Genomic DNA, 24186 nt, shown 5'->3' with positions numbered 1-24186 from the left:
GTTCGATTCTGTCTACGGATGAAATGCAGGTCTGTTTCCATGCAGCAGCACAGCTGCTGAGAATATTTATCGCGCGTGACCTATGACCTGGGCATGAGCAGTCGGTATTCTGAACTCGCTTATTGCATTACATGCTCACTAGGTGACCACCTCTATACTGGAGAAGCCAAGCATTAACTATGTGGTGTTTTTGCAGTTTGCACCCTGCACCCTTTCCACAAGCTACCAGTTGCACATCATATCACTTCTATTTCTCACTTCCACACCAAATCTGTCTGTCCTTGGACTTCTTCATTGCTAAGGTGAATTGGAGGAACAACATCACATGTTCAACTTGGGTACCATACAGCCCAATGGTACAAATGTTGAATTTTCAAATTTTAGGTAACTCACACCCACTGTGTTTGTTATTCCTCCCCACATACTCACATTTGTCATTATCTTTTTCTCCCTTTGTTCAGTTTACCCACCCCCTTCCCCCTCCCCATCTCCCACTCCCCCACCTAGTTCCATTGACCCATTATTACAGCTTATCTGATTCTCAACTCCCTTGGACATCTGTATACTGGCAATCTTTTCTCTTCCCTCACAGATCTGCTACAGGGTCTTAATCCAAAAAACATCTCCATGCACGTTTTGCCTCTACAGATGCTGCTAGGCCTGCTGAGTTCTTCCAGTGTTCTATGTTTTGTTCCATATTCTAGCACCTACAGTCCCTTCTGGCTTCTAACTCCTTGTTCCCATCTGCAGCATTGGCTCCAGGCATTGATCATCCTTTATCACACTTACAGCCAAATCATTCACCAGGATTTCAGAAGGCACACTTACTTTTCTTGCTCAACAGAACCCAGGACTGGTTTTCCTTCTTTTCTCATCAATTGCTCTCTATTCCTGGTTGACTGCATTTTTCTAGTGATTCAAACACTGCTCCAAAAGCATCTTCCTGGCAGTCCTAGACAGAATGTGACCATCCACTCATTATTTCCCATCAACCGTTCTCTATTTTATGCATACAACTATGGCCAGTTCCTCTTTAGTTTTCTCCTGTGGTGTAAAAACCCCATCTTGATACCCTTTAGACTGCATTCATTTTCACCCTGGTGGAATTAAAGATAAATATCACACTTCATTTCTTCAACTGATTGCTTTGGTTTCTCAAAATAATAAAATGGTTGCATTTGTCATACTTCTTTCCTCTTATACGAATCACTTTCATAATCCTAATTTGGAATTATTAATTTTGATTTCAAATCTTGTGTTCCTTTCCCATGCTTCTTTGCTTCGTGTTTTTTTCTTCTTCTCCTTTAAGGTCTTTCTTGAAAGTCACCCCTTTAGCCGTTCATCCTATAGCTCAATATGGTGCTTTAAGGTTTTTCTTTGTTTGATTATACACTGCAAATCATCAGAGTATTTTTTGTTTATGTTCAAGATGTTATATAAATGGAAATTGATGTTTGAGTTGAATTGTACATTGGAGCCAGGTTTAGAGGAGGAATAATCTGCAGAGGAAAAGCAATATGTATTTATACTGCACCCTTGACAGAGACCTCAGAGCAACATAGGTAGAGAAATCTTGGCAACCACCCTCAATTTCTAAAATGGTACATTGAATAACTTCTTCTCTTACCCTGACAAGTGAAAACAAATATAACATCTCCCTTGTTTACCCTCACTAATTGAGATTAAAGGATTAAAGCTGCTCTAAGCGCAATGTCTTCCTGTTTTACCTATCTAAGATAACAGGCAATACAATCTAGGCTTTTTCTTTCATTAAAAAATGATTTGTTCCAATGTGAAGACGTCTTAATGCAATGAAAAGTTATGAAAAACTTAACGCTTGAAATGCACTAGTTTGTTCATTTTAATAACCGAGAGAATAACAGAGAAATGAAAATATTATTGAATCTAGAAGAAATTTTAGATCAGTTAAATGTTATTTATAAAAGTGTTAAGGTAGGTACAAACAGGCATGGTACAATTGAATGTAAAACCCAAACCTAATTCGCCACGTAGGCAGGAATAGTTTAACCACAGTAACATTTTCCTGCAACAGAGCTGGCTATGAATGAACTTTCATAAATAGAATGAGATCTATATTTATTTAACAGCATTAATAAGACATTCTTTGTGATGTGCTTATTATAAAAGGCTTCTGCGCATCAAATTGTAATAAACCTTTTATTATTGCAGAAAAGTAACATCAAATTACATCTGTTTTTAAAAGGCAAACATATATTGCGTATTTTTGAAGACCTGGGTTTACAATAGAGAGTTTCCCAAACCCCCCAAAAATGTTAGACTTGTTTTTAAAATAATATTTAATAATTTTCTATGTTCTAGACCTCACTAGTAGGTGAGAATTTATTGTCATTCTCTAATTGCCTTTGAGAAAGTGATGATGAGCTTCTTTCCTGCAGTGTGGTGAAGGACCAACATGATATTGAGATGGAGTTTCAGGATTTAAACCCAGCAGCATCAAAGGATGAACAATAGATTCCAAATCAGTTCGTAAGCTGCAGGAGCAGAATTAGGCCATTCAGCCCAATGAGTCTAATCCACCATTCAATCATGCCTGGTCTCTCTTTCCCGCTCAACCCCATTCTCTTGCCATTTCTCCATAACCTTTGACATCATAACTAATCAAGAATCTGTCATCTCTGCTTTAAAAATACCCAATGACTTGGCCTCCACAACCATCTGTGCTAATGATTTCCACAGATTCACCACCCTCTGACTTAATAAATTCCTCCTCATGACCTTTTATTCTGAGGCTGTGCCCATTGGTCCTACACCCTCCCACTAGTGGAAACATACTCTCTACATCCACTCTCTCTGGGCCTTTCACTATTCAGTAAGTTACAATGAGGTCCCCCCATATCCTTCTAAACTCCAGCAAGTACAGGCATCCCAAACATCCCTGGGATCATTCTCGTAAACCTTCTCTGGCCTTCTCCAAAGCCAGAACATCGTTCCTCAGATATGGGGCCTAAAACTGTGCATAATACTCCAAATGTGTAATAAAGCCTCAGAATTACATCTTTGTTTTTATAGTCTAGTCCTCTCGAAATAACTGCTATCATTGCATTTGTCTTCCCTACTGCTGATTCAATTTACAAATTAACCTTTTGGGAATCCTGCACCAGCACTCCAAAGTACCTTTGCACCTCCAATGTAAGTGTCTGATCAGGATGTTGTGTGATTTGGAGGGGAACCGCAGTTTTGCTGCTGTCACCCTTGTCCTTCTCAGAATTGGAGGCTGCCAATTTGGGAGTTGCTGTGGGAAGACCTTTGTCAATGCCTCAGTGATAAATCACTCACTATTTTAATCTAATTTTGCATAAACATCCCTTTCTCAAGAATCTCACAAGAAATAATGGCACTGTCTGTTAGGACTTTGGATCAGTGGCAGTTCAGTTCCCACTGAAGCTTTTTATTGGCTTCTGAACCCCTCATACCAATTTTTGGGCACAAAATAAGGCTTTATGGGGTCTCATGGATGTTCCATAATTCAATGACTGAATTAGACAAAGACTGAATTCATCTTGGCCTAAACCCCACCAATGCTTGATTCCTCTAAGGTTTAAAAATCTAACCCAATTCTCGATTCCTTCGCTAGAGGAATCATTCTCCTCATATCTGCACTTCAGAAATTGGCTTCTTTCAATAAGATCACCTCTCATTGTTCTAAATCCCAGAGAGTCAGCCCAAGCTAATTTCTCTCCTCTTTCACTGGGACCAATCTAATGAACTTTGTCTGCTCGGACTCTATAGCTAGCACAGTTTTCCTTTTGCAGTGCACCAACCAGCTGGCACATCACTAAATGCTGTCCATCAGAAGCAAAATCTCCCTACCCATGAACAACATCTTCCTTGTAATTGCAATTGTATTCATGGAGTAATAGGCAATGCATCCACAACCTTTACAGTCATTTAGAATCCCAGGATTCAGGCGATCAGTCCACACGTATTTGTCAGTCATTAGACGTATTGGTTTGCCTAATACATCTTCTCTGGTGATGATGATGCTTTACTTTATTGCCTTCCTTTTGCTTCTGATCATTTTTTTGTGGCTTTTTTCATCACTTTCCTGTAAACAGATCCAAATTATATATTTGTATTTATATATAATTTACATGTTTTCTGCTATTTTCCCATCTCTTGTTATTAATTCACCCATCCCATTATTTAAGGGATAAATTATTCTTTTTGCTGGTTGCTTTCTTTTTAAATACCTTGTAAAAAATCTTGCAATTGTTTAAATTTGTTGCTCATTGATATTTCACTCTATATCTTTATAACATTTTAAATTGACTTTTGCTAGTTTCTTATAAATTCTCCCATTCATCTGCTTTACAAGGATTTCCCACATTAAAAGCAACATAATCTCAACTGTGCAATAAATGAAACAAGAAAAGATAATTTGCCCCTTTTGGAATGAACCTAAAAGATCCATGGGACATTTTATGGTTTCATTGGTTATCTGGCCAAGTTTCATACTGCAATACTCAAGGAAACAATTATCTGGTCATTCATTCCATTTCCTGCTTGTGAACTGTGGAAGAATACAAAATGGTTGTGTTTGTGTACATTATAATAGTGACTACATTTGAAAAATACTTCATTCATTTTGAAGCATTTTAGTCATTATGAAGATATGAAGGATTGTTTTTGCATCATAGCTTCATGGTAAACAAACCCTCACACATCCTCAACAGCCCAGCTCAATATTACTTACCGTAAGTTTGGAGCCAAAGATTGGATGGCTCCATTTGTTTTGGTTGTTACATGATTTGGAGTAAAAACACTTTAAAAAATGTTCTTCTTATTCAGGATTATTCGAACAAAGGTGCAGCAGCCTCCAAATCAGCAATCGCCAGTTTTATCCCATACTATCGGTAAGAATCATTGCAAAACTGTTGTTTCTCTTATGTCAGAGACATATTGCTCTAAATTTCAAAGATCTGGCATTTAATCTGATGATGAACTGCATCAGAGCAACTAATCAGAGTAGAAATTAATTCATGCTCTCTCTGTCAGTCCCTTTCTGTACTGTTATTTGTGATTTTCTAACCTGTGGCCCCACAGCTACGACCCATATGTTGGTCATTTTTCATTATAGCTCCTTATCTGATTGGGGTTTGTGGGAAAGTGCCCATACTTCACATGAGAGTTGGGTGGTTCTTAAGGGTTTGAAGTTTTTCTGGTAAAACTGTGAGCAGACCTGTAGACCTTTTGAAACCTCAAGAACGCATTGGTTGTCATGTCACAGAGTTTGTTCTCTTTGTTCAATCGGATGCATAATATTCTGAATATAATTGATTCTTAGCGAACTGAGTTTAACATTTGATTTTCTCCAATGTTTGTATGACTATGTATTATATTTGATCCAACATAAAAATGATTTTACCCCTCACTTAAAATGTCACTTTGATTTCTTTCTAGAACTGATAACTTTAAATCTGGTCAAATATCTAAGGACCACATCTTTTAATTTATTTACTGAACAAAGAGAGCATGAACTAATTTGGTTAACCTCATCTCTTACTCCTGAGCATGCTTTGCTTTTTATATGAATATACATCAGGCCATTATTATATTCATTCTTGATCAGTTTATATCTGAGCTCAAACAGGACAGAAGATTAACCTCTAATTAGTTACCACTCATCTGGGCAATAACTGTAATGTAATCTGATTGTTATTACTGTTGGGTTTCTCTGTCTTACAATGAAAATGCATCAACTTCTCCACCACCTCGGTGTTCCTTAGCAACTTATAGTTTAAATGCAATTCACCGATATAACTTGGGTTCTGAAGTCTGACGATTATTTCGATAAAAAGATTTCACATTGTAATACAAAATTGAAATCCAAAATTTAAAGTGGCAATAGAATGGCCATAGAATGTGATGTAATTAAAGTAATACATCCATAAAGGAAACTATATTACATTTTCTGCATCATTAAGCACAAAGGAGTTATGAAACTTTTATTCTTTTCTTTTAATTCCCCTTTCTCAGTTTCCCATTCGGTGCTGATTGTGGCTTTGCAATTTGCAGTGTGTGATTTAACTTTCCACCAAAATTGAACTTTTTTTAAATTGACCTTTATTTTAAGCATAACCCTCAGTGCTTGTGTAAGTTTATGATCCACAGCACAGATGAGCAATTGAAAGGCATGCTCTAGCTGACCTGCTAATGTGTGGATTTTGGCCATTATTAGCATCTGAGTTATGATAATGCACAATATCGAGTCAAAATTCATAGCTCCATTAGCAAGGGTGTATGAAAGCTCATTCTTTCTTGCCCTGTTCGTATGCCTCGTTCTTGCAGTGGACCATGCTGAGGTGCAGTTCCACAGGTAGTTGTATTCCCTGTCCCATTTTTTATGTAATCTCAGATACCAGGCCTCAGAAGACAATTTGTGTACATGTATGTTACTGACGGGGTAAACTAGTAAGTGTATTTTATTATCAATAGTTTCTCAAGAACTCAATGGATCAATTTCCTTATGGTTCTCGGGTTCAGTCGGATAATAACAAACGACTTATTTTGAGTTTGATGAACTTGTATCCACAGGATTCTAAAAAAATCAGTCAATCAATTAACACTGACTTGTGGTGAATTCAACCAAAATCCATAGATTTCCATTTAGGCAAATAGCCACAGGTTTCTAATACTTTCAAATGACTTTGCTGGGATTGTATTCAATTGGGTGAAACAATAGAATGGTAAATATGACCGTAGAGATCAAACAGGGATGTGGGGACAGAAGTCAAATAGTTACAGACTTTGGTACCAAACTATATGTATCGAGACTGTAGGAATACTTTGATGATTTTTTGACCAGATATGTTACAATGGGTGATGTGTTTATGCTGTCATTGAGGTGAGAACACATGCACTAAAATGCATGAAGTAACAAACCAGTCATGTGCTAGGAATCGTTTGTTGGATTTGGCTTTGGCTTTTAGCCTGGAAAATACAAATTGCTTATTATTGAAAATTTAGTGTGTAAAGAAGAGTAGATATTTTACCAACTTTCAAATTTCCTAATATGACTGTATATCTCAATGTACTTGGCTGGCTATATTCCTGTACTGTGAATCAATAATAAAAAAAGATTGGAATTGAAATTATCTATAAGGCTACAGGTCAGAGTTACTTCTTTTCTCCCCTAATGTTGAATATTCACAGTCATAGTCAGGAATTAATCATGATCATGCCAAGTGTGGCAAATTGATTTGTATGATCCCTGTCCTTGAAACTCAACCCTTGTTGGGAAGTCAGCGAAGATGGATCCAGTCTGAAGAAACGTCATCCATTCTTTCTCTCCAGAGATGATGCCTGTCCCGCTGAGTAACTCCAGCATTTTGTGTCTACCTTCGATTTAAACCAGCATCTGCAGTTCTTTCCTGCACAAGACAGATCCAGACTGAGTTCCACAGAAGAAAGGTGTGGGGAACTAAGATTTAGTTTACAATGTCTCCAAATGAACTAATGGTATTTATCATTGACATCCATAGCACCAAGCACTGTGCCCGTGACTCCTGTTCCTTCCGCTGTCAATGATTCTGCGGGGTCTTCCTATTCCATCAGTGGAATTCTGGGAATCACACCATCTAATAACGAGAATAACAAGAGGAAACGCAATGATGGTAAGTGATAAAGTATTGGATTTAAAAAAAATCCACTTTCAGGGAATCAAGAAGCATGTTGTAATAATCAATGAGAGAAATGCAGGCATTTTGGTGTGGCACAATGGCACACCAACTTGAGTTGCCGCCTCAAAGCTCCATGTTCAAAGCTGACCCCTGGTGCATCTGCTCGTTCTTCGTGTGATTGCATGGATTTCCTCTGATGTTCTGGTTGCTTGCATTTCCCAAAGATATGCTAATTAGCAGGTTAATTGGTCACTGTTTATTATACCGAGTGTGATGTGTAGTAGAATCTGTAGGGAGTTGATAGGCATCTTGTAAGAATAAAAATGGAATTAATGTAGGATCAGTGTTAATGTGCATAGAAAGAACTGCAGATGCTGGTATGTAAATAGCGTGAATGTATGTTTGATATTTGGTGTTGTCTCATTTGGCTGAAGGGCCCCTTTTCATACTGTGGGTCTCTCTGACTTTTCTTCGGGTAGAAGTTCTACTATATATCAATTAATCGAAACTCATTGGACTAACATCTGTGCAGATGATGTTGATATTGTGAAACTATAATTAAGTGAAAATAAATATTCATATTTCTTATAATTTATAAACAAAAACCCAAACTTCAGTCCATAGTCAAAAGACTTGGTCATAGAAGACATAAAATAGTGGTGGGTGTTGTTCTGCCTGAAGGTCTGCAACCAGCGTGGTTCTACACGGATCCTTGGTGATCAGCTCCATCTTCCTAATTATTTATCACGCCTGGGTCCACTTATCACTTACGATCTCCACATCATCTCCCCCTTTCACATTGAACATGGCTATCTATCCTCGACACTCCTAGTCCTGATACAGAATCTCCTCAGAACAGTGACCATTCCTTTGCCGCCACAGATGTTGCGTGATCCACTGAGTTATTTTAGCAGTTTGTTTTTTGTTCCAAGTTCTACTTTCTGTATTCCCCTTTGCTCTAGACACCAGACTGCGGTCTGGATTAAATGGTATTAGTTGTATGGAAAGGTTGAACAAACATCCATGTTTTCACTGAAGCCCTGGAGGCTGAAGTATATATGAATATTGGAGACAGAGATAGGTAGATAGTTGGAATATCTTCCCCAAGGTGGAAATGTCAAATACTATATAGCTTAGGTTTATGGTGACAGAAGGAGAGTAACAAGGCACTTTTTTTACACAGTGTGGTAGGTGCATGGAATACTCTGCCCGGGGAGGTTGTAGAAGTAGACGCAACAGCATTATTTAAGAGCCATTTAGATATTTGGTCAGGGAAGAGAGGGGTAAAGATCCTGTGCAGAGAGATGGGATTAGTTTATATTCACATTATGGTGCATGAAGGGCCTGTTCCTGTGTTGTACTATTCTAGATTCTAAATTCTTACAGATTGTCTAAAAGTCGGACAGGACAAACTCAAATTGGTGGCATTGTTTTGGAGTGCCTTATGAACAAACTGGCATTCCAGCACGCATGCATTTATGTGGCCAATTACCTCAACAATGACTTTCATTACCCTCACAAGACTGAATATGCATTTATCAACGGGAAGATACCCTCTCTCCTCTCCCTGCAAAAGCCATACCGCACCAGTTCTATGTATAAGGATTCTCCTGGCCGCAGTTCTTACAATTCCACAAGTGTAAAGTGTTTCTGGACTTGTTTCAAGTTGCAAAACTCTGTGGATATGTGGTAAGCAGTGAAGGATACTGCTGACTGCACTAATGAGTTGCTCCCAAATATCGGTGCAGTAGTAGGCATTTGCCATGCAATTAGGAGAATGAGTGGCATAGATTTCTTCTTTTCGTGTCCATCTTGTTACAAATGTTGAACTCGCTGTCATCGCCCGTCCTGAAAAGGACGCAAGCTTCCGGCGACAATCAGTGGAAGCCATCACTTGTCGCAATAGATGATGGTGGTAGCAGAGTTAGCTCAGGATACTTCCAGTTTCCAGCCCCGCGACATGGACACTTCTGCTATGGGGCATGGATAGCTGGACAAGATGCCGGAATTATGGAGAAGGAATTGAGTATTGGGGATTTCAGCAGCCGTGCATAACTGCCTTCGCGTTTAAGGAAATTTCTCATCTGAATCTCAGCAAGGTTCAATATATATATATACATATCTCTAGAGAGGTCTATATACATAAATATATATATAAATATTACTGTTTTACTGGGATTTCTGCCATCCCTTTGCAGGCATTGCATGTACGTTGAGCAATCCCTGTTCCAGGCGTACACAGGCCCATCCCCGAACTCTATCTCTGTTACATTGATGACTGCATTGGTGCCACCTCCTGCACCCATGCAGAACTCATGGACTTCATCAACTTCACCACCAATTTTCATCATGCACTCAAATTTACTTGGACCATCTCCGACACCTCACTCCCCTTTCTTGATCTCACAGTTTCCATCACGAGAAATAGACTATTGATTGATGTCTATTACAAACCCACTGACTCCCACAACTATCTCAACTACACTTCTTCCCCCCGTGCTTCCTGCAAAGACTCTATGCCCTACTCCCAATTCATGTCTATATCGCATCTGCGCCCAAGTAGAGGTGTTCCATACTAGAACATCCGAGATGTCCTCATTCTTGAGGGAATGGGGATTCCCCTCTCCCATCATATATGAGGCCCTCACTCATCTCCTCGGTACCCCGCAGTTCCGCCATGCTCCCCCTCCCTCTAGTCATAACAGAGACAGAGTTCCCCCTAATCCTTACGTTCCACCCCATCAGCCGTCGCATACAACACATAATCCTCCGAAATCTCCACCACCTCCAATGGGATCCCACCACTAGCCACATTTTCCCATCTCCACCCCTTTCCGCCTTCCGCAGTTCCCTCCGCAACTCCCTGTTTAACTCATCCCTTCCAACCCAAAGTACCCCCTCCCCAGGTACCTTCCCTTGCAACCGCAGAAGATGCAACACCTGTCGCTATACCTCCTCCCACGACTCTGTCCAGGGACCCCAACAGTCCTTTCAGGTTAGGCGGAGGTTCACTTGCACCTCCTCCAACCTCATCTACTGTATCCAGTGTTCAATCATTTCGTGGAACACCTTCGCTCAGCCCGCGTGAACCAACCTGATCTCCCGTTTGCCGGAGTGAGGCTAAACACAAATTGGAGGAACAGCATCTCATATTTCGCTTGGCCAACTTACAGCCCAGTGGTATGAATATTGATTTCTTTCACTTCAGGTAGCTCCGGCATTCCCTCTCTCTCCATCCCTCCCCCACCCAAGTCACACTAGCTTCTCATTTTCACACAACAACCAGCTTACAAAGTTTCCTTTATCATCGGTACTTTTTTGCAGATCTTTCATTCATTGTTCTTTATCTCTCCACATCACCGTCTATCTCTCTCGTTTCCCTTATCTCTAACCAGTCTGAAGAAGGGTCTCAACCCGAAACGTCAACTATTCCTTTTTTCCAGAGATGCTGCCTGTCCCGCTGAGTTACTCCAGCCTTTTGTGTCTATCTTCGGTTTAAATCAGCATCTGCATTTCCTTCTTACACACTTGGTTTAGTAAACCTGGTGATATTTCTGATGATTGGTTGTCTATTGGACCAAGAATGAAATCTGAATTTTCTAGATGTATTGCTTTTTAAAATGTATTTTGTTTTACTGTTGAAATGCAAAAACAACTGCGTTTCCTCATCTTCCGCCTTCATTTGTTGGCAGTTTGTGCTCTGTATGAGATTTCGTAGCCCTTGAAGTTCACTAAGTATTTTGTCATTGTCGAGGTGTATGTCTGGGCACATTCGTTGTGACACTGTTTGCATTACCTGCAAAAAGAAAAACTGCTGTAGAGCAGGAGTTAATCGGGTGACAGCAATGGCAGAACAGAGACCTGGAGCTGTGAGCCCCGTTATTGAAATGTTCAAAAATGAGAGTGGGAAGACGAAATACGGATCGGTTTCAATTCTTACCAGAATGGTTATCATTTTATGGTGCACTTGTTGTTTGTGATATTTTCCTTCTTGCAACCTTTATATATTTCTACGTTACGGGCTTTATTTGGCCATTGTTTTGTGCGGTGTGTGCAGCCACTGCATATCTTAAAGATGATGTAAGAAATTGCAGATGCTGAAATCTTGGAGTTACACAAGTAACTAACTCAACGAGTCGGGCAGCGTCTCCAGAGGGAATAAACGGGTGACGTTTCGGTTCGGAATTCTTCATCACATTAAGTCTGACGAAACGTCGCCTGTCCATTCCCTCCACAGATGCTGCCTGACCCGCTGAGATATTCTAGCACTTTGTGTTTTGATATCGTAATGATTGGCGTTGTATTATTTGAAATGTAATATATGATTACTCAAAATAACCCCTCACTTAAGTATTTCAGGTAAAGGCTGTTTGTCTATTGAATATTTTTTTATATGTCATTGTGCTGGATAATCCAAATAAGGTGTACTGTTCCATTCGATCTGTAAGAAAGTCTGGTACATATTTTTTAATAGCATTCTAACTACAGCCCTCATGTCTCCCAATAAAGTCACCTACCATTAGGTAACGAAAATAGATTGCATACCTAATTATGAAATATCTTAAACACATTTTTAATAAACATTCAATTTCACAGTGGCAATGTAAAAGTTTAATTTTGTTTAAATTGAATGGAAGGGGTCTTGGAAACTTGAATAATATATCGTACACATGCTGTTGCTGTTTTGGTCAGGAACTTAGTTTTTTTTTTCTGTTTTCACCATTTAATACCATTCCAAATAAACGTTGAGGGGTTTCTTTTACCATGTACCACATCATTATCTATATTCAAAAGCAGAGGATTTAAAGTTCCGTTCATAACCTCAGGCGGTTCAAAACAATATTACATCTAATAAATTCATTTCAAAATGTAGGTAATATTGTTATGTAATAAATAATGTGTAATCATCTTGGATCTTCAAATAGTAATTTGATGACCAAATGCTATTTTAAAATCATTTGTTTGAGGGATGCATAGTGCCAGAATACAAGGGATAATAACCCGAACTTTCTTTAGATTGCAGCCATTTATCCACATGAGAGAGAAGTCCGCTCATTGGTTTCAGCATCTCATCAAAACACTGCAGTGTTAACCTAGGTTCACGTGCTCAAGTCACTGGATTGGGATGAAGCCACAAGCTAATATTCAGAGATGAATACACTACTATTAGGAACTGTAGGTTTCTTTCCAAATGACACACATTGTCCTGATTTGCAAATATATCACAGTTCTTTCATCATTGCTGGGTTTTAAACCTGACTTTCTCCATCCAACATTCATCATCACCATAAAGATTAAAGATCAAGAAGATTTACCCTCTTCAAAGACAAGTAGGGTTGAGTGCCAAATTCTCATCTTGCCAATAACCTTCACATCCTGAAAATAAATTAAGATATGGCTGATGCACTTGGCCTCCAAAAGCCATAACAAAGGTGATTTAAGAGCAATGAATGTGCAGAAAATAAGTTTACTGCTTATGAAGTTTGGCAATGATCTAACATTATCTCTGTCAGACTAGTATGTGTTTAATCGTTGTTGGTTAGGTCAGGAATTCTAACTAGAGAAATATAAAAAGAATGGATATGGCTATTTTCTTGCAGAAATCTCCCCCCCCCCCCCCCCCCCCCCCAACTACCAATTATCTCAAATTTTCTTCTCTGCAAGTCATTGAGTATTTGTGAGAAAGGTTTGTGGGTGGGGTTGGGATTAGTGGGGTGGGAGAATGGGGTAATGTGGAATAGGTAATTGAGTCAATAGACAATAGGTGCAGGAGTAGGCCATTCGGCCCTTCGAGCCAGCACCGTCATTCAATGTGATCATGGCTGATCATCCCCAATCAGTACCCCGTTCCTGCCTTTCCACATATCCCCTGACTCCATTATCTTTAAGAGCACTAAAATTTAAATTAAATGTCTTTAAATTTCTTTATTTATATAGCACTATCCAGCTCTCTCTTGAAAGCATCCAGAGAACCTGCCTCCACCACCCTCTGAGGCAGAGAATTCCACACACTCACAACTCTCTGTGAGAAAAAGTGTTTCCTCATCTCCGTTCTAAATGGCTTACCCCTTATTCTTAAACTGCGGCCCCTGGTTCTGGACTCCACCAACATCGGGAACATGTTTCCTGCCTCCAGCATGTCCAAACCCTTAACAATCTTATATGTCTCAATAAGATATCCTCTCATCCTTCTAAACTCCAGAGTGTACAAGCCCGGCTGCTTCATTCTCTCAGCATATGACAGTCCCGCCATCCCGGGAATTAACCTTGTAAACCTACACTGCACTCCCTCAATAGCAAGAATGTCCTTCCTCAAATTAGGGGACCAAAACTGCACACAATACTCCAGGTGTGGTCTCACTAGGGCTCTGTACAACTGTAGAAGGACCTCTTTGCTCCTATACTCGACTCCTCTTGTTATAAAGGCCAACATGCCATTCGCTTTCTTCACTGCCTGCTGTACCTGCATGCTTACTTTCATAGACTGATGAACAAGGACCCCCAGATCCCGCTGTACTTCCCCATTTCCCAACTTGACGCCATTTAGATAGTAATCTGCCTTCCTGTTTTTGCTACCAAAGTGGATAACCTCAAATTTCTCCACATTAAACGCCATCTGCCATGCATCTGCCCACTCACCCAACCTGTCCAAGTCACCCTGCATTCTCATAGCATTCTCCTCACAGTTCACACTGCCCACCAGCTTTGTGTCATCTGCAAATTTGCTAATGTTACTTTGAATCCCTTCAACCAAACCATTGATGTATATTGTAAATAGCTGCGGTCCCAGCACCGAGCCTTGCGGTACCCCACTAGTCACTGCCTGCCATTCTGAAAGGGACCCGTTAATCCCTGTTTGTTTCCTGTCTGCCAACCAATTTTCTATCCATGTCAGCACTCCACCCCCAATACCACGTGCCCTAATTTTGCCAAACTAATCTCCTATGTGGGACCTTATCAAATGCTTTCTGAAAGTCCAGGTACACTACATCCACTGGCTCTCCCTTGTCCATTTTCCTAGTCACATCTTCAAAAAATTCCAGAAGATTAATCAAGCATGATTTCCCCTTCGTAAAGCAATGCTGGCTCGGACCGATCCTGTTACTGCTATCCAAATGTGCGGCTATTTCATCTCTCGTAATTGACTCCAACATCTTCCCCACCGTCGATGTCAGGCTAACTGGTCTATAATTCCCTGTTTTCTCTCTCCCGCCTTTCTTAAAAAGTGGGATAACATTAGCTACCCTCCAATCCACAGGAACTGATCCTGAGTCTATAGAACATTGGAAAATTATCACCAATGCATCCACGATTTCTAGAGCCACTTCCTTAAGTACCCTGGGATGCAGACCATCAGGCCCTGGGGATTTATCAGCCTTCAGTCCCATCAGTCTACCCAACACCATTTCCTGCCTATGTGGATTTCCTTCAGTTCCTTCAGTTCCTCTGTCAGCCTAGGTCCTCTGGCCACTACTATATCAGGAAGACTGTTTGTGTCCTCCTTTGTGAAGACGGATCCAAAATACCTGTTCAACTCATCTGCCATTTCCATGTTCCCAATAATAAATTCACCTTTTTCAGTCTTCAAGGGTCTAACTTTGGTCTTAAGTAATTTTTTTCTCTTCACATACCTAAAGAAGCTTTTACTATCCTGCTTTATATTCTTGGCTAGCTTACCTTCGTACCTCATTTTTTCTCCTCGTATTGTATTTTTAGTTATCTTCTGTTGCCCTTTAAACATTACCCAATTCTCTTGCTTCCCGCTCATCTTTGCTACGGTGTACTTCTTCTCTTTTATTTTTACACTGTCCCTGATGTCCCTCGTCAGCCACCGTCGCCCCTTACTCCCCTTACTCCCCTTGGAATCTTTCTTCCTCCTAGGAATGAACTGATCCTGCACCTTCTGTATTGTTCCTAGAAATACCTGCCATTTTAGTTCCACTGTCATCCCTGCTAGTGTATCTTTCCAGTCAACTTTAGCCAGCTCCTCCCTCATGGCCCCATAGACCCCTTTATTCAACTGTGACACCTCCGATCTACCCTTCTCTCTCACCAATTGTAGATTAAACCTGACCATGGTATGGTCACTACTTCCTAATGGCTCATTAACCTCGAGGTCCTTTATCAAATCCGGTTCATTACATAACACTAAATCCAGAATTGCCTTCTCCCTGGTAGAATACAAGCTGCTCTAAGAATCCATCACGAAGGCACTCTATAAAGTCCCTTTCTTGGGGTCCAGTACCAACCTGATTTTCCCAGTCTACCTGCATGTTGAAATCTCCCATAATAACCACAGCATTACTTTTGCTACATGCCAATTTTAACTCATGATTCAGGCTACTGTTTGGGGGCCTGTAGATGTCCCATTAGTGTCTTTTTACCCTTACAATTCCTTAGTTCTATCCATACTGACTCCACGTCTCCTGTTTCAATGTCACCCCTTGCAAGGGACTGAATTTAATTCCTCACCAACAGAGCTACCCCACCCCTTCTGCCCACCTGTCTGTCTTTTCGATAGGACGTATACCCTTGAATACTCAGTTCCCAGCCCTGGCCCTCTTGCAGCCATGTCTCTGTAATTCCCACAACATCATACTTGCCAATTTCTAACTGAGCCTCAAGCTCGTCCACTTTATTTCTTATACTTCGCGCATTCATATACAACACTTTGACCTCCGTATTTATGTCCCCCCTCGCACCACTCGCAATTGGCCCCGACCTTACTCTTTTATCCCTTCTTGAACTTCCTTCCCATTAATTCGAGAATCTTTTATAATTTTTCCTGTAGTCACTTCCCCTTCAACTCCATCTTTATACTCCCAATTTGTCAATCCCTCCCCCCCACTATTTAGTTTAAACCCACACGTGTAGCCCTAGCAAACCTGCCTGCCAGAATGTCGGTCCCCCTCCAGTTAAGGTTTAACCCGTCCCTTTTGTACAGGTCACCCCTACCCCAGAAGAGATCCCAGTGGTCTATAAATCTAAATCCTTGCTCCCTGCACCAGCTCCTCAGCCACACATTCAGATCCCCTATCTCCCTGTTCCTGTCCTCACTAGCACGAGGAACTGGAAGCAACCCTAGAAGTCCTGCCTTTCAGTCTTCTTCCCAACTCTCTGAAGTCATGTTGGAGAACCCCCTTCCTCTTCTTCCTGATGTCGTTTGTACCCACGTGCACAACTACTGCCGGCTGTTCACCTTCTCTCTCGAGGATGTGCTGAATTCGGCTCGTGGCATCCTGAACCCTGGCACCAGGGAGGCAACAGACCATCCTCGCATCTTGTCTGCTGCCACAGAATCTCCTATCTGCTCCTCGGACAATGTAGTCACCCACCACTATGGCTCTGCCCGATGTCGGTCTCGCCTGTTGAGTCCCATCTCTAGGTTTGGAGCCAGCGACGTGTCCGCCGCTCAGACTGGAAGCATCGTCTCCCCCGACAGGTCCTGACCCAAAATGTTGCCTATCCATTCCTTCTACAGATGCTGGATGACCTGCTGAGATACTTCCGCACTTTATGTCTTGCACTAGTAATCCAACAGTTACTTTTCACTCGTTGCATTTCCCTGAAGTTGCCATTCTTCGCCAAGAATGAACCTAGAAAGTGAGTGATTCTGTCCATCGCTGCTGTGCGGTATTTGTAGTGAAGTTCACTAACAAATGGACCTGAGTGTGTGTCGTCCCCCCCCTTCCCCCCCACCCCTTTCACATCCCACCCCCGACTCCATGAGCTTCAAGGTCAGGAGAAGCAGAATATCCAATTTGGCTAAGTGCAGCTAATCTAGTTCCAATGGGAAATGACAGGAGCTATAGAGGAGGGTGGCTACCCATTAAACCCCTCCCTGAGTAAAAATCTGCACAGACATGGGACACGAGCGAGTGTTATCACGTTCAGGGAGGACAGGAGACAGGTCCAGTCCTTTCAGAAGTATCGCAAGAAAGGGTCAGCACCTTCAGGGAGAGTGGAGAGGGGTCTGGGACTTCCAGGGGAGTGGAGAGAGTCAGCATCTTCAGGGAGAGTGGAGAGAGGTCTAGCACCTACAAGGCGGAGGGAGAGAATCAGCACCTTCAGGGATGAGGGTGAGTGTGATCGAAAGTTGGCCCCTTACAACATCTTCAGGGTAAGGGAGGGAGTCAATATCATTAGTGATGGCAAAGGAGTTTACATTTTCATGGATTGGAGAAAGTCAGCAACTTCAGTGAGGATAGAACATTTAAAGGGGAAGGGAAAGAGTGAACCACTTTCAGGGAGAATGAGTAAATTAACATCTTCAAGGATTAAACAGATAATGCTAGAAATGCTCAGCAGTTCATCAGTATCCATGAAGATGGAAACAGAGCTAATATTTCTACTTGATGATCTTCCCTCAGAACCATGAACAACCTAAAGTATTCATTCTCTGCAGATGCTGCCTGACATGCTTTGTATTTTAAGCCTGTTCTGTTTTAATTCAGAATTCCAGCCTCTGCAGTGTTTTGCTTTTGGAACATCTTCGGGAAATTGGAAGAGAGAGAACCTCATCAGCATTAGGGGAGGGGAATGAGAACCAACTCCTTTGGGGATGGTGGAGCAGAGTAGAGGTTGAATCTCACTGCTTGGAAGTTTTAATGGACTGGGTTCATGAGCAGTGAGAATTAGGGCGGTCACAGTGGTAGAGTTGCTGCCTTACAGCGAGTGCAGCGCCAGAGAACCGGGTTCGATCCTGACTACGGGTGCTGTCTGTATGGAGTTTGTACATTCTCCCCGTGACCGCGTGGGTTTTCTCCGAGATCTTCGGTTTCCTCCCACACTCCAAAGAAGTACAGGTTTGTAGGTTAATTAGCTTGGTAAATGTAAAAATTGTCCCTCGTGGGTGTAGGAAAGTGTTAACGTGCGGTCGGGCTGGACATGGTGGGCCGAAGGGCCTGTTTCCGTGCTGTATCTCTAAACTAAACCAATCAAAATTAAATTTCATGTTTGATCAAATACGATAGTCTCAATTTATTCAGCTTGGTTTTACACATTAGGATTTCTTACTTTTCAGTTTCTTCATATATGTGTATACATATGAACTTTATAAGAGGAAGTATGAGATTTTAATTAACTTTTTTTATCATCTGCTTAGATAGCTTCACAGTATTAGTGAGTAACATTTATGAAAGATTGCAGGCACTGAGTCCAGAATATTGTAAAAGCAGGCTGTAATCTAAATAGCTTCAGGGACCCTGAAAGTCCTGTACCGTATAATAAGCTCATAGCTCATTAAACATTGAATATAAAATCCACCCTTCATTTTGTTACATGTGAACTTCAAATTTAATTTTCAAAAGAAGAGCAGCAAGATATGATTAGACCATTCAGCCCCCACGAGGCCAATTCCTTGTTCAGTTACATCATGGCTGTAGTAGGCCTCAGCACCATATTGTTTATCTTTGCCCAATAAAAAAACATAAATCTCAGTTTCATACACTTTGACTGTTCCAGTTGGTATGCAAAGCCTTTTGCAAGTGGAGAATTTCAACTTCCTTTGTATGAAATATTATTTTCACAATCCCTTCCCAAATTTAGCTCTAAGTTTGAGATTACATTCCCTGTTCTTGCTTCCTTCACTAGCAGGCAGTTTTTCTCTATCTATTTTAACTGCCTCCTTTTCACATCTCAACTCCAATGCACGCTCAAGATAATACTGGAAAGACTGGATAGACTCGGCTGTACTTGCTAGAATTTAGAAGATTGAGGGGGGATCTTATAGAAACTTACAAAATTCTTAAGGGGTTGGACAGGCTAGATGCAGGAAGATTATTCCTGATGTTGGGGAAGTCCAGAACAAGGGGTCACAGTTTAAGGATAAGGGGGGAATCTTTTAGGACCGAGATGAGAAAAACATTTTTCACACAGAGAGTGGTGAATCTGTGGAATTCTCTGCCACAGAAGGTAGTTGAGGCCAGTTCATTGGCTATATTTAAGAGGGAGTTAGATGTGGCCCTTGTGGCTAAAGGGATCAGGGGGTATGGAGAGAAGGCAGGTACGGGATACTGAGTTGGATGATCAGCCATGATCATATTGAATGGCGGTGCAGGCTCGAAGGGCCGAATGGCCTACTCCTGCACCTATTTTCTATGTTTCTATGTTTCTAATACAAGAATATAAGTTGTCTACCTTTCAGATGAAACAGTGCTGCACCCTGTCAAAAGCCAGCCACGGGCATCAGGATGAAGTATCATCAAGCCTTTAAACACCTGACATATAATTTCTTCCATTCTTGAAATAAATGTTAACATTCAATCAAGTATCTAATTGCAATTTGCATTTAGCTATAGACCAAAAAGAATTTGCATTTTTGGCCTCCCAAATCTCTTCACTCTTCTGCCATTCCTAATTTGTTTTTAATAGATTAGAACATTTTACAATTTATCTTTTTGGGTCTAAAACACAGTTGTCACTGTTAAACCAATTCTGGAGATGTTGTGCATCGTGTAATCTGTCTATTCCCTTTGCAACTTCTTTCTCTTATCTACACCTTACATTCCGTATTCTAATTTAATGCCATCTACAAATTTTGATATACAATGGTCTGTTCGTTTGTTCAAATAATTGATAAATAGGTGAGAATATGAGACTGCATTCAGATCCTTCGGAAATAAATTCAGAATAGCTACCTTTTTGCCTGTCTTTACTTCCTTGGTTTCAATGCTTCTCAGTTGATAGCACACGTAGACACAAGGAGCTACAGATGCTGCGATCTTGAACCTGGTGTCAGTATGAAGAAAGGTGCCAACCTAAAACCTCACTTATCCAATCCTCTCACAGATGCAGCTTGACCCGCGGAGTTATTCCAGAACTTCATGATATCACATGTATGCTTGAGCTGAAAGGTTGTGGATCAAATCCCACATAGAACACACAAAGTGCTGGAGTAATCCAGCGTGTCAGGCAGCATCTCTGGAGCACATAAATAGGCAATGTTTCGGGTTGGGTCTCTTCTTCAGACTGAAGAAGGATCTTGACCTGAAATGTCACCTATCCAAGTTCTCCAGAGATGCGACTTGCCCCATTGAGTTACACCAGCACTTTGTGCATTTTTTTGTAAATCAGAATCTGGAGTTCCTTGTGTTCCCCCATAAAAACAGCACAAAATGCAATGACTCCAGTGCAGTGCTAAAGGAATGGCACACTGCTGGTGGTACCTTTGTTTGGATGAGAATATAAATTTAGGTCTTTCTAATGGCATGGTTGTAGTTTGTGTCTTGGCATTATTGTATTTTGAGAAATGGGACGAATTATTCCTGATGCCCGAGCTAATATTTATTTCTTAATCATTGTCACCAAATAAAATTATTTAGTCATTAATACTTTGATGTTTGTGGGAGTTTACTGAAAGCAAATTATTCATTTCACAGCACTTCAGAAAAGTCCCTTTTCCTAGCTTTTATCCTGTTTTGGGATACTGCTACATAAATACAGGATTTACTTTCTAACTAAAAATGGAGTAGTATAAACAATAATAGAATAGAATAGAATACATTTATTGTCATTGCACAATACTGTGCAACAAAATTCCATTGCATCTCCTTCGGTTTAAAAAGAACAAACACACCAGCCATTGACTCACATATACACATATCAGTAAAAAAATAATAAATAGGTATTAAAAATAATTTAAAAGAATATTGCGCATTATCTTGCACCCCGAATTATATTGTGCTTCCCCAGCACAAAAACACAACATAATAGGTTAGTTTTTGAAGAATGACACTGATATTAAGAAAATGGGAAATTTTATTTGTAATGTAGATTCTGTTATCACAAAATATTGCAAAGTTTAAGTTTAGTTTAGCTTATTATTGTCACGTGTACTGAGGTACAGTGAAAAGCTTTCTGTGCTGCCAATCCTCATATAATACTGAGCTAGATTTTCAACCATGGAAGACCTAATAGTGAGTTCTGAGTATCCGGATAAATTCAGTTATCATTACAATCAATAAAAAAATTAGCCAAATAGAGTTAGACACAAAATGTTGGTGTAACTCAGTGGGACAGGCAGCGTGTCTGGAGAGAAGGAATGGGTGATGTTTCGGGTAAAAGTAAAAGACCCTTCTTCAGACCAAATGGAGTGTCTTGCACTAAATACAAAGCCACATAGAGTTGTGTTGCTGGGTGTGTAAGAAGAGTTTGAATGGCCTTTGAATGACCTGAGTTACTGATCCGGTTAGGGAAATGGTAGGGTTTATTATAATTTATAGCTGATAGGAATGAGAAACACTCAGTACCACTCCTACATTTCTTTCCTTTGAAGCCCTCCTGGAAACTGAATTTATCTGGATGCTCTAAACCTAGTATTAATATTCCATGGTTGAAAATCTAGCTTGTTCTTGTGTGAGGCTTGGCTGGATAGAAATGGAACCGGGGACTGCAGTAGGTGCAGAAGTCGCTATGTCCGGGTTTAAAGCAGAGCGTAGCAAAGCAGAGGAGTGAAAGGGTGTTTGCCAGCTGCTGGATTTTTCTTTCATGGCAAATTATGTCTGAACATTTAAGATTCCTGTTTGAAGCTGACTTTATTTTTTTATTCATTCTCTAATAACCTGCTTCTATACATCTTTAATGTTTAATATTAATCCTGCTTTCCCACTGAGCTTGCAGCAGCAGTTGGTGTGCACGGCAAGTCCTTGATGTGTTGCTAAATTCACAAGAGGTTAATAATGTCTTGTGATGTCGGTATTGTAGATTTATCAAGGAATAATCAGTAGCTGACTACAAAGAAATTCAGTATCCATTATAGATGTATATTGTTCTGCATTGGGCATGACAAAAATGTAAAGGGCAGAATCGTGGTGAATTGCTTGATTGTTGGAGGAAGTGAAAATTACATGTTGTCATCCTCGTGGGTGCATTGATTTGATTCGGATACTTTATGTTCAACATCGATCAGTTTTGGTTCTGTTGCTGCCGCTTGATCCAGTGATAACTCCTTCAGTTCTGTATACAGAAACACTCCATATTTCCAGGTTCCTTTTGAACACTTCCGAAGGAACAATATAGGAGACACTTTTGGAGAGTTTACAAACTGTAGGTGTGTTTGCTTTCTCAGGTAGCCATTAAAGGTCCCCCTTGAAATCTGAGGTACAAGGCCTTTTCCTCTAGGATTTTGGCTTCTGGTGATTCCTCAATAGAAGTTAGTTTACCAGATCACCCACTGTTATGGGCAAATTAGCATCTGTCTCTCAGCAGTGACTGTATTCATGTACTTGTGAAAGGTGATATATAAATGGCTAGGTTGTTTTTCCATTAGGTGTAAAATTGAAGACTCATCTCTCTCTCAAGTATTTGTAAAAAATAGCATGGCAGGATTTTTAAAGATTAAACACAAGGAGCAGTTATGCATCACATTGTCCTTATTTAAAAAAATCCTTCTGTGAGCTGACTGCAAAATGTTTTTTGTTTAATATAGTGAGAATATTGGAAAAGTAAAGGAGGTGGATGGAACTACATGCACGGAGGTTTCTCTATTACTGACCTGAGATAAACTTCAGCAATTGTCTTGCTTCTGGACTTTGTAATTTGACTCTTTTGATAGTTCGGTGAGGTGTCACCTACACTAGTGCTAGCTCTATATTCTCACAACGTATTGATTTCCCCAGTTCCATCTGACATCGAGAATCTGTTTATTCCTGCCCCTCGTGGCTTAACCTGAAGGATTCAAAAAACAATCTACTGTTCATTCTATATTGTTGCATTTGATTAGCTTCATGTTTAACCTAGTGGGTTACAGACATTGGTCGACAGGGATAAATGGAAGGCAACATCCGTAGGGTTGCTGCATGAATTAGAGAGCAGTTTTTCTTCTCGATTTCTTGGATTAAATGGACTTGCAGCAGATGTTGTGCCTTGGTGGGAGGTATATTGCTGAGTCTTAGTGCGAGTACATCTGTCGTGGATTGTTATACAAAGTAGGGAGCCGTAACCCCTCATCTCGCAGTTTAGGAGTGACTTTGGAAGGATCTTGATGGGAGCTATCTACTGATTAATGCATGTCATTTACCTCTAACTATCTGGGTGACCATGGGCGTCCCCTCGTCTCCATTTCAATGTAATTAATGTAGCAGCATGGCGGGAAACACTTTGGTTAAAGAGTCCCACTTCTGTCTGCTAACGGAGGTTGTAGCCCCAACTGCAAGTCATTTTACAAAACAAAACATGTAAAGTGCTTTTGACTTTGAATAGGAAGCTTATCGCTGCCCTGAATTCAGTCACATCGCGTCTGCTCCCCCCGACAAGTTTTCAGTTTTCATTTCAGTCACAAGAGGTTTGGAGGTGAAGTCGTTGACCACCTGCTGTGTGAAATACTTGGATACACACAAGGACAACGTGGTCTGTAGGCCAGGAATGCTTTGCTTTGACCTAGCTTAGCTGGCCAGGGCTGCTGAATAGAGTTTTGTTTGCCTCAGACCCTGGATTTGTAAAGGACCGATTAATGAAAGTTTTGGAAACTCATTCATTGTTCAAGGTCTGGCCTGCTGCATGACCAACTGGGTGGCAGACTATGTTC

General features: G+C 40.7%; 1 protein-coding gene across 3 annotated transcripts in view; it reads left to right on the top strand.

The window, feature by feature from the left end:
• pax5 (paired box 5) overlaps window positions 1-24186 on the top strand; it is a 249624-nt gene that overhangs the window by 23566 nt on the left and 201872 nt on the right. For all 3 annotated transcript variants that reach the window (XM_033017875.1, XM_033017876.1, XM_033017874.1), the window contains exons 4-5: window positions 4831-4895; window positions 7524-7655. In XM_033017875.1, the coding sequence (XP_032873766.1) occupies window positions 4831-4895; window positions 7524-7655 (197 nt within the window). The remainder of the gene's footprint in view (window positions 1-4830; window positions 4896-7523; window positions 7656-24186) is intronic.

Source organism: Amblyraja radiata, chromosome 3, assembly GCF_010909765.2.
Source record: "Amblyraja radiata isolate CabotCenter1 chromosome 3, sAmbRad1.1.pri, whole genome shotgun sequence".
Lineage (NCBI taxonomy): Eukaryota > Metazoa > Chordata > Chondrichthyes > Rajiformes > Rajidae > Amblyraja > Amblyraja radiata.
Note: the sequence above shows the minus strand (reverse complement) of the source record. Positions and strands in the feature narration are given on the sequence as shown.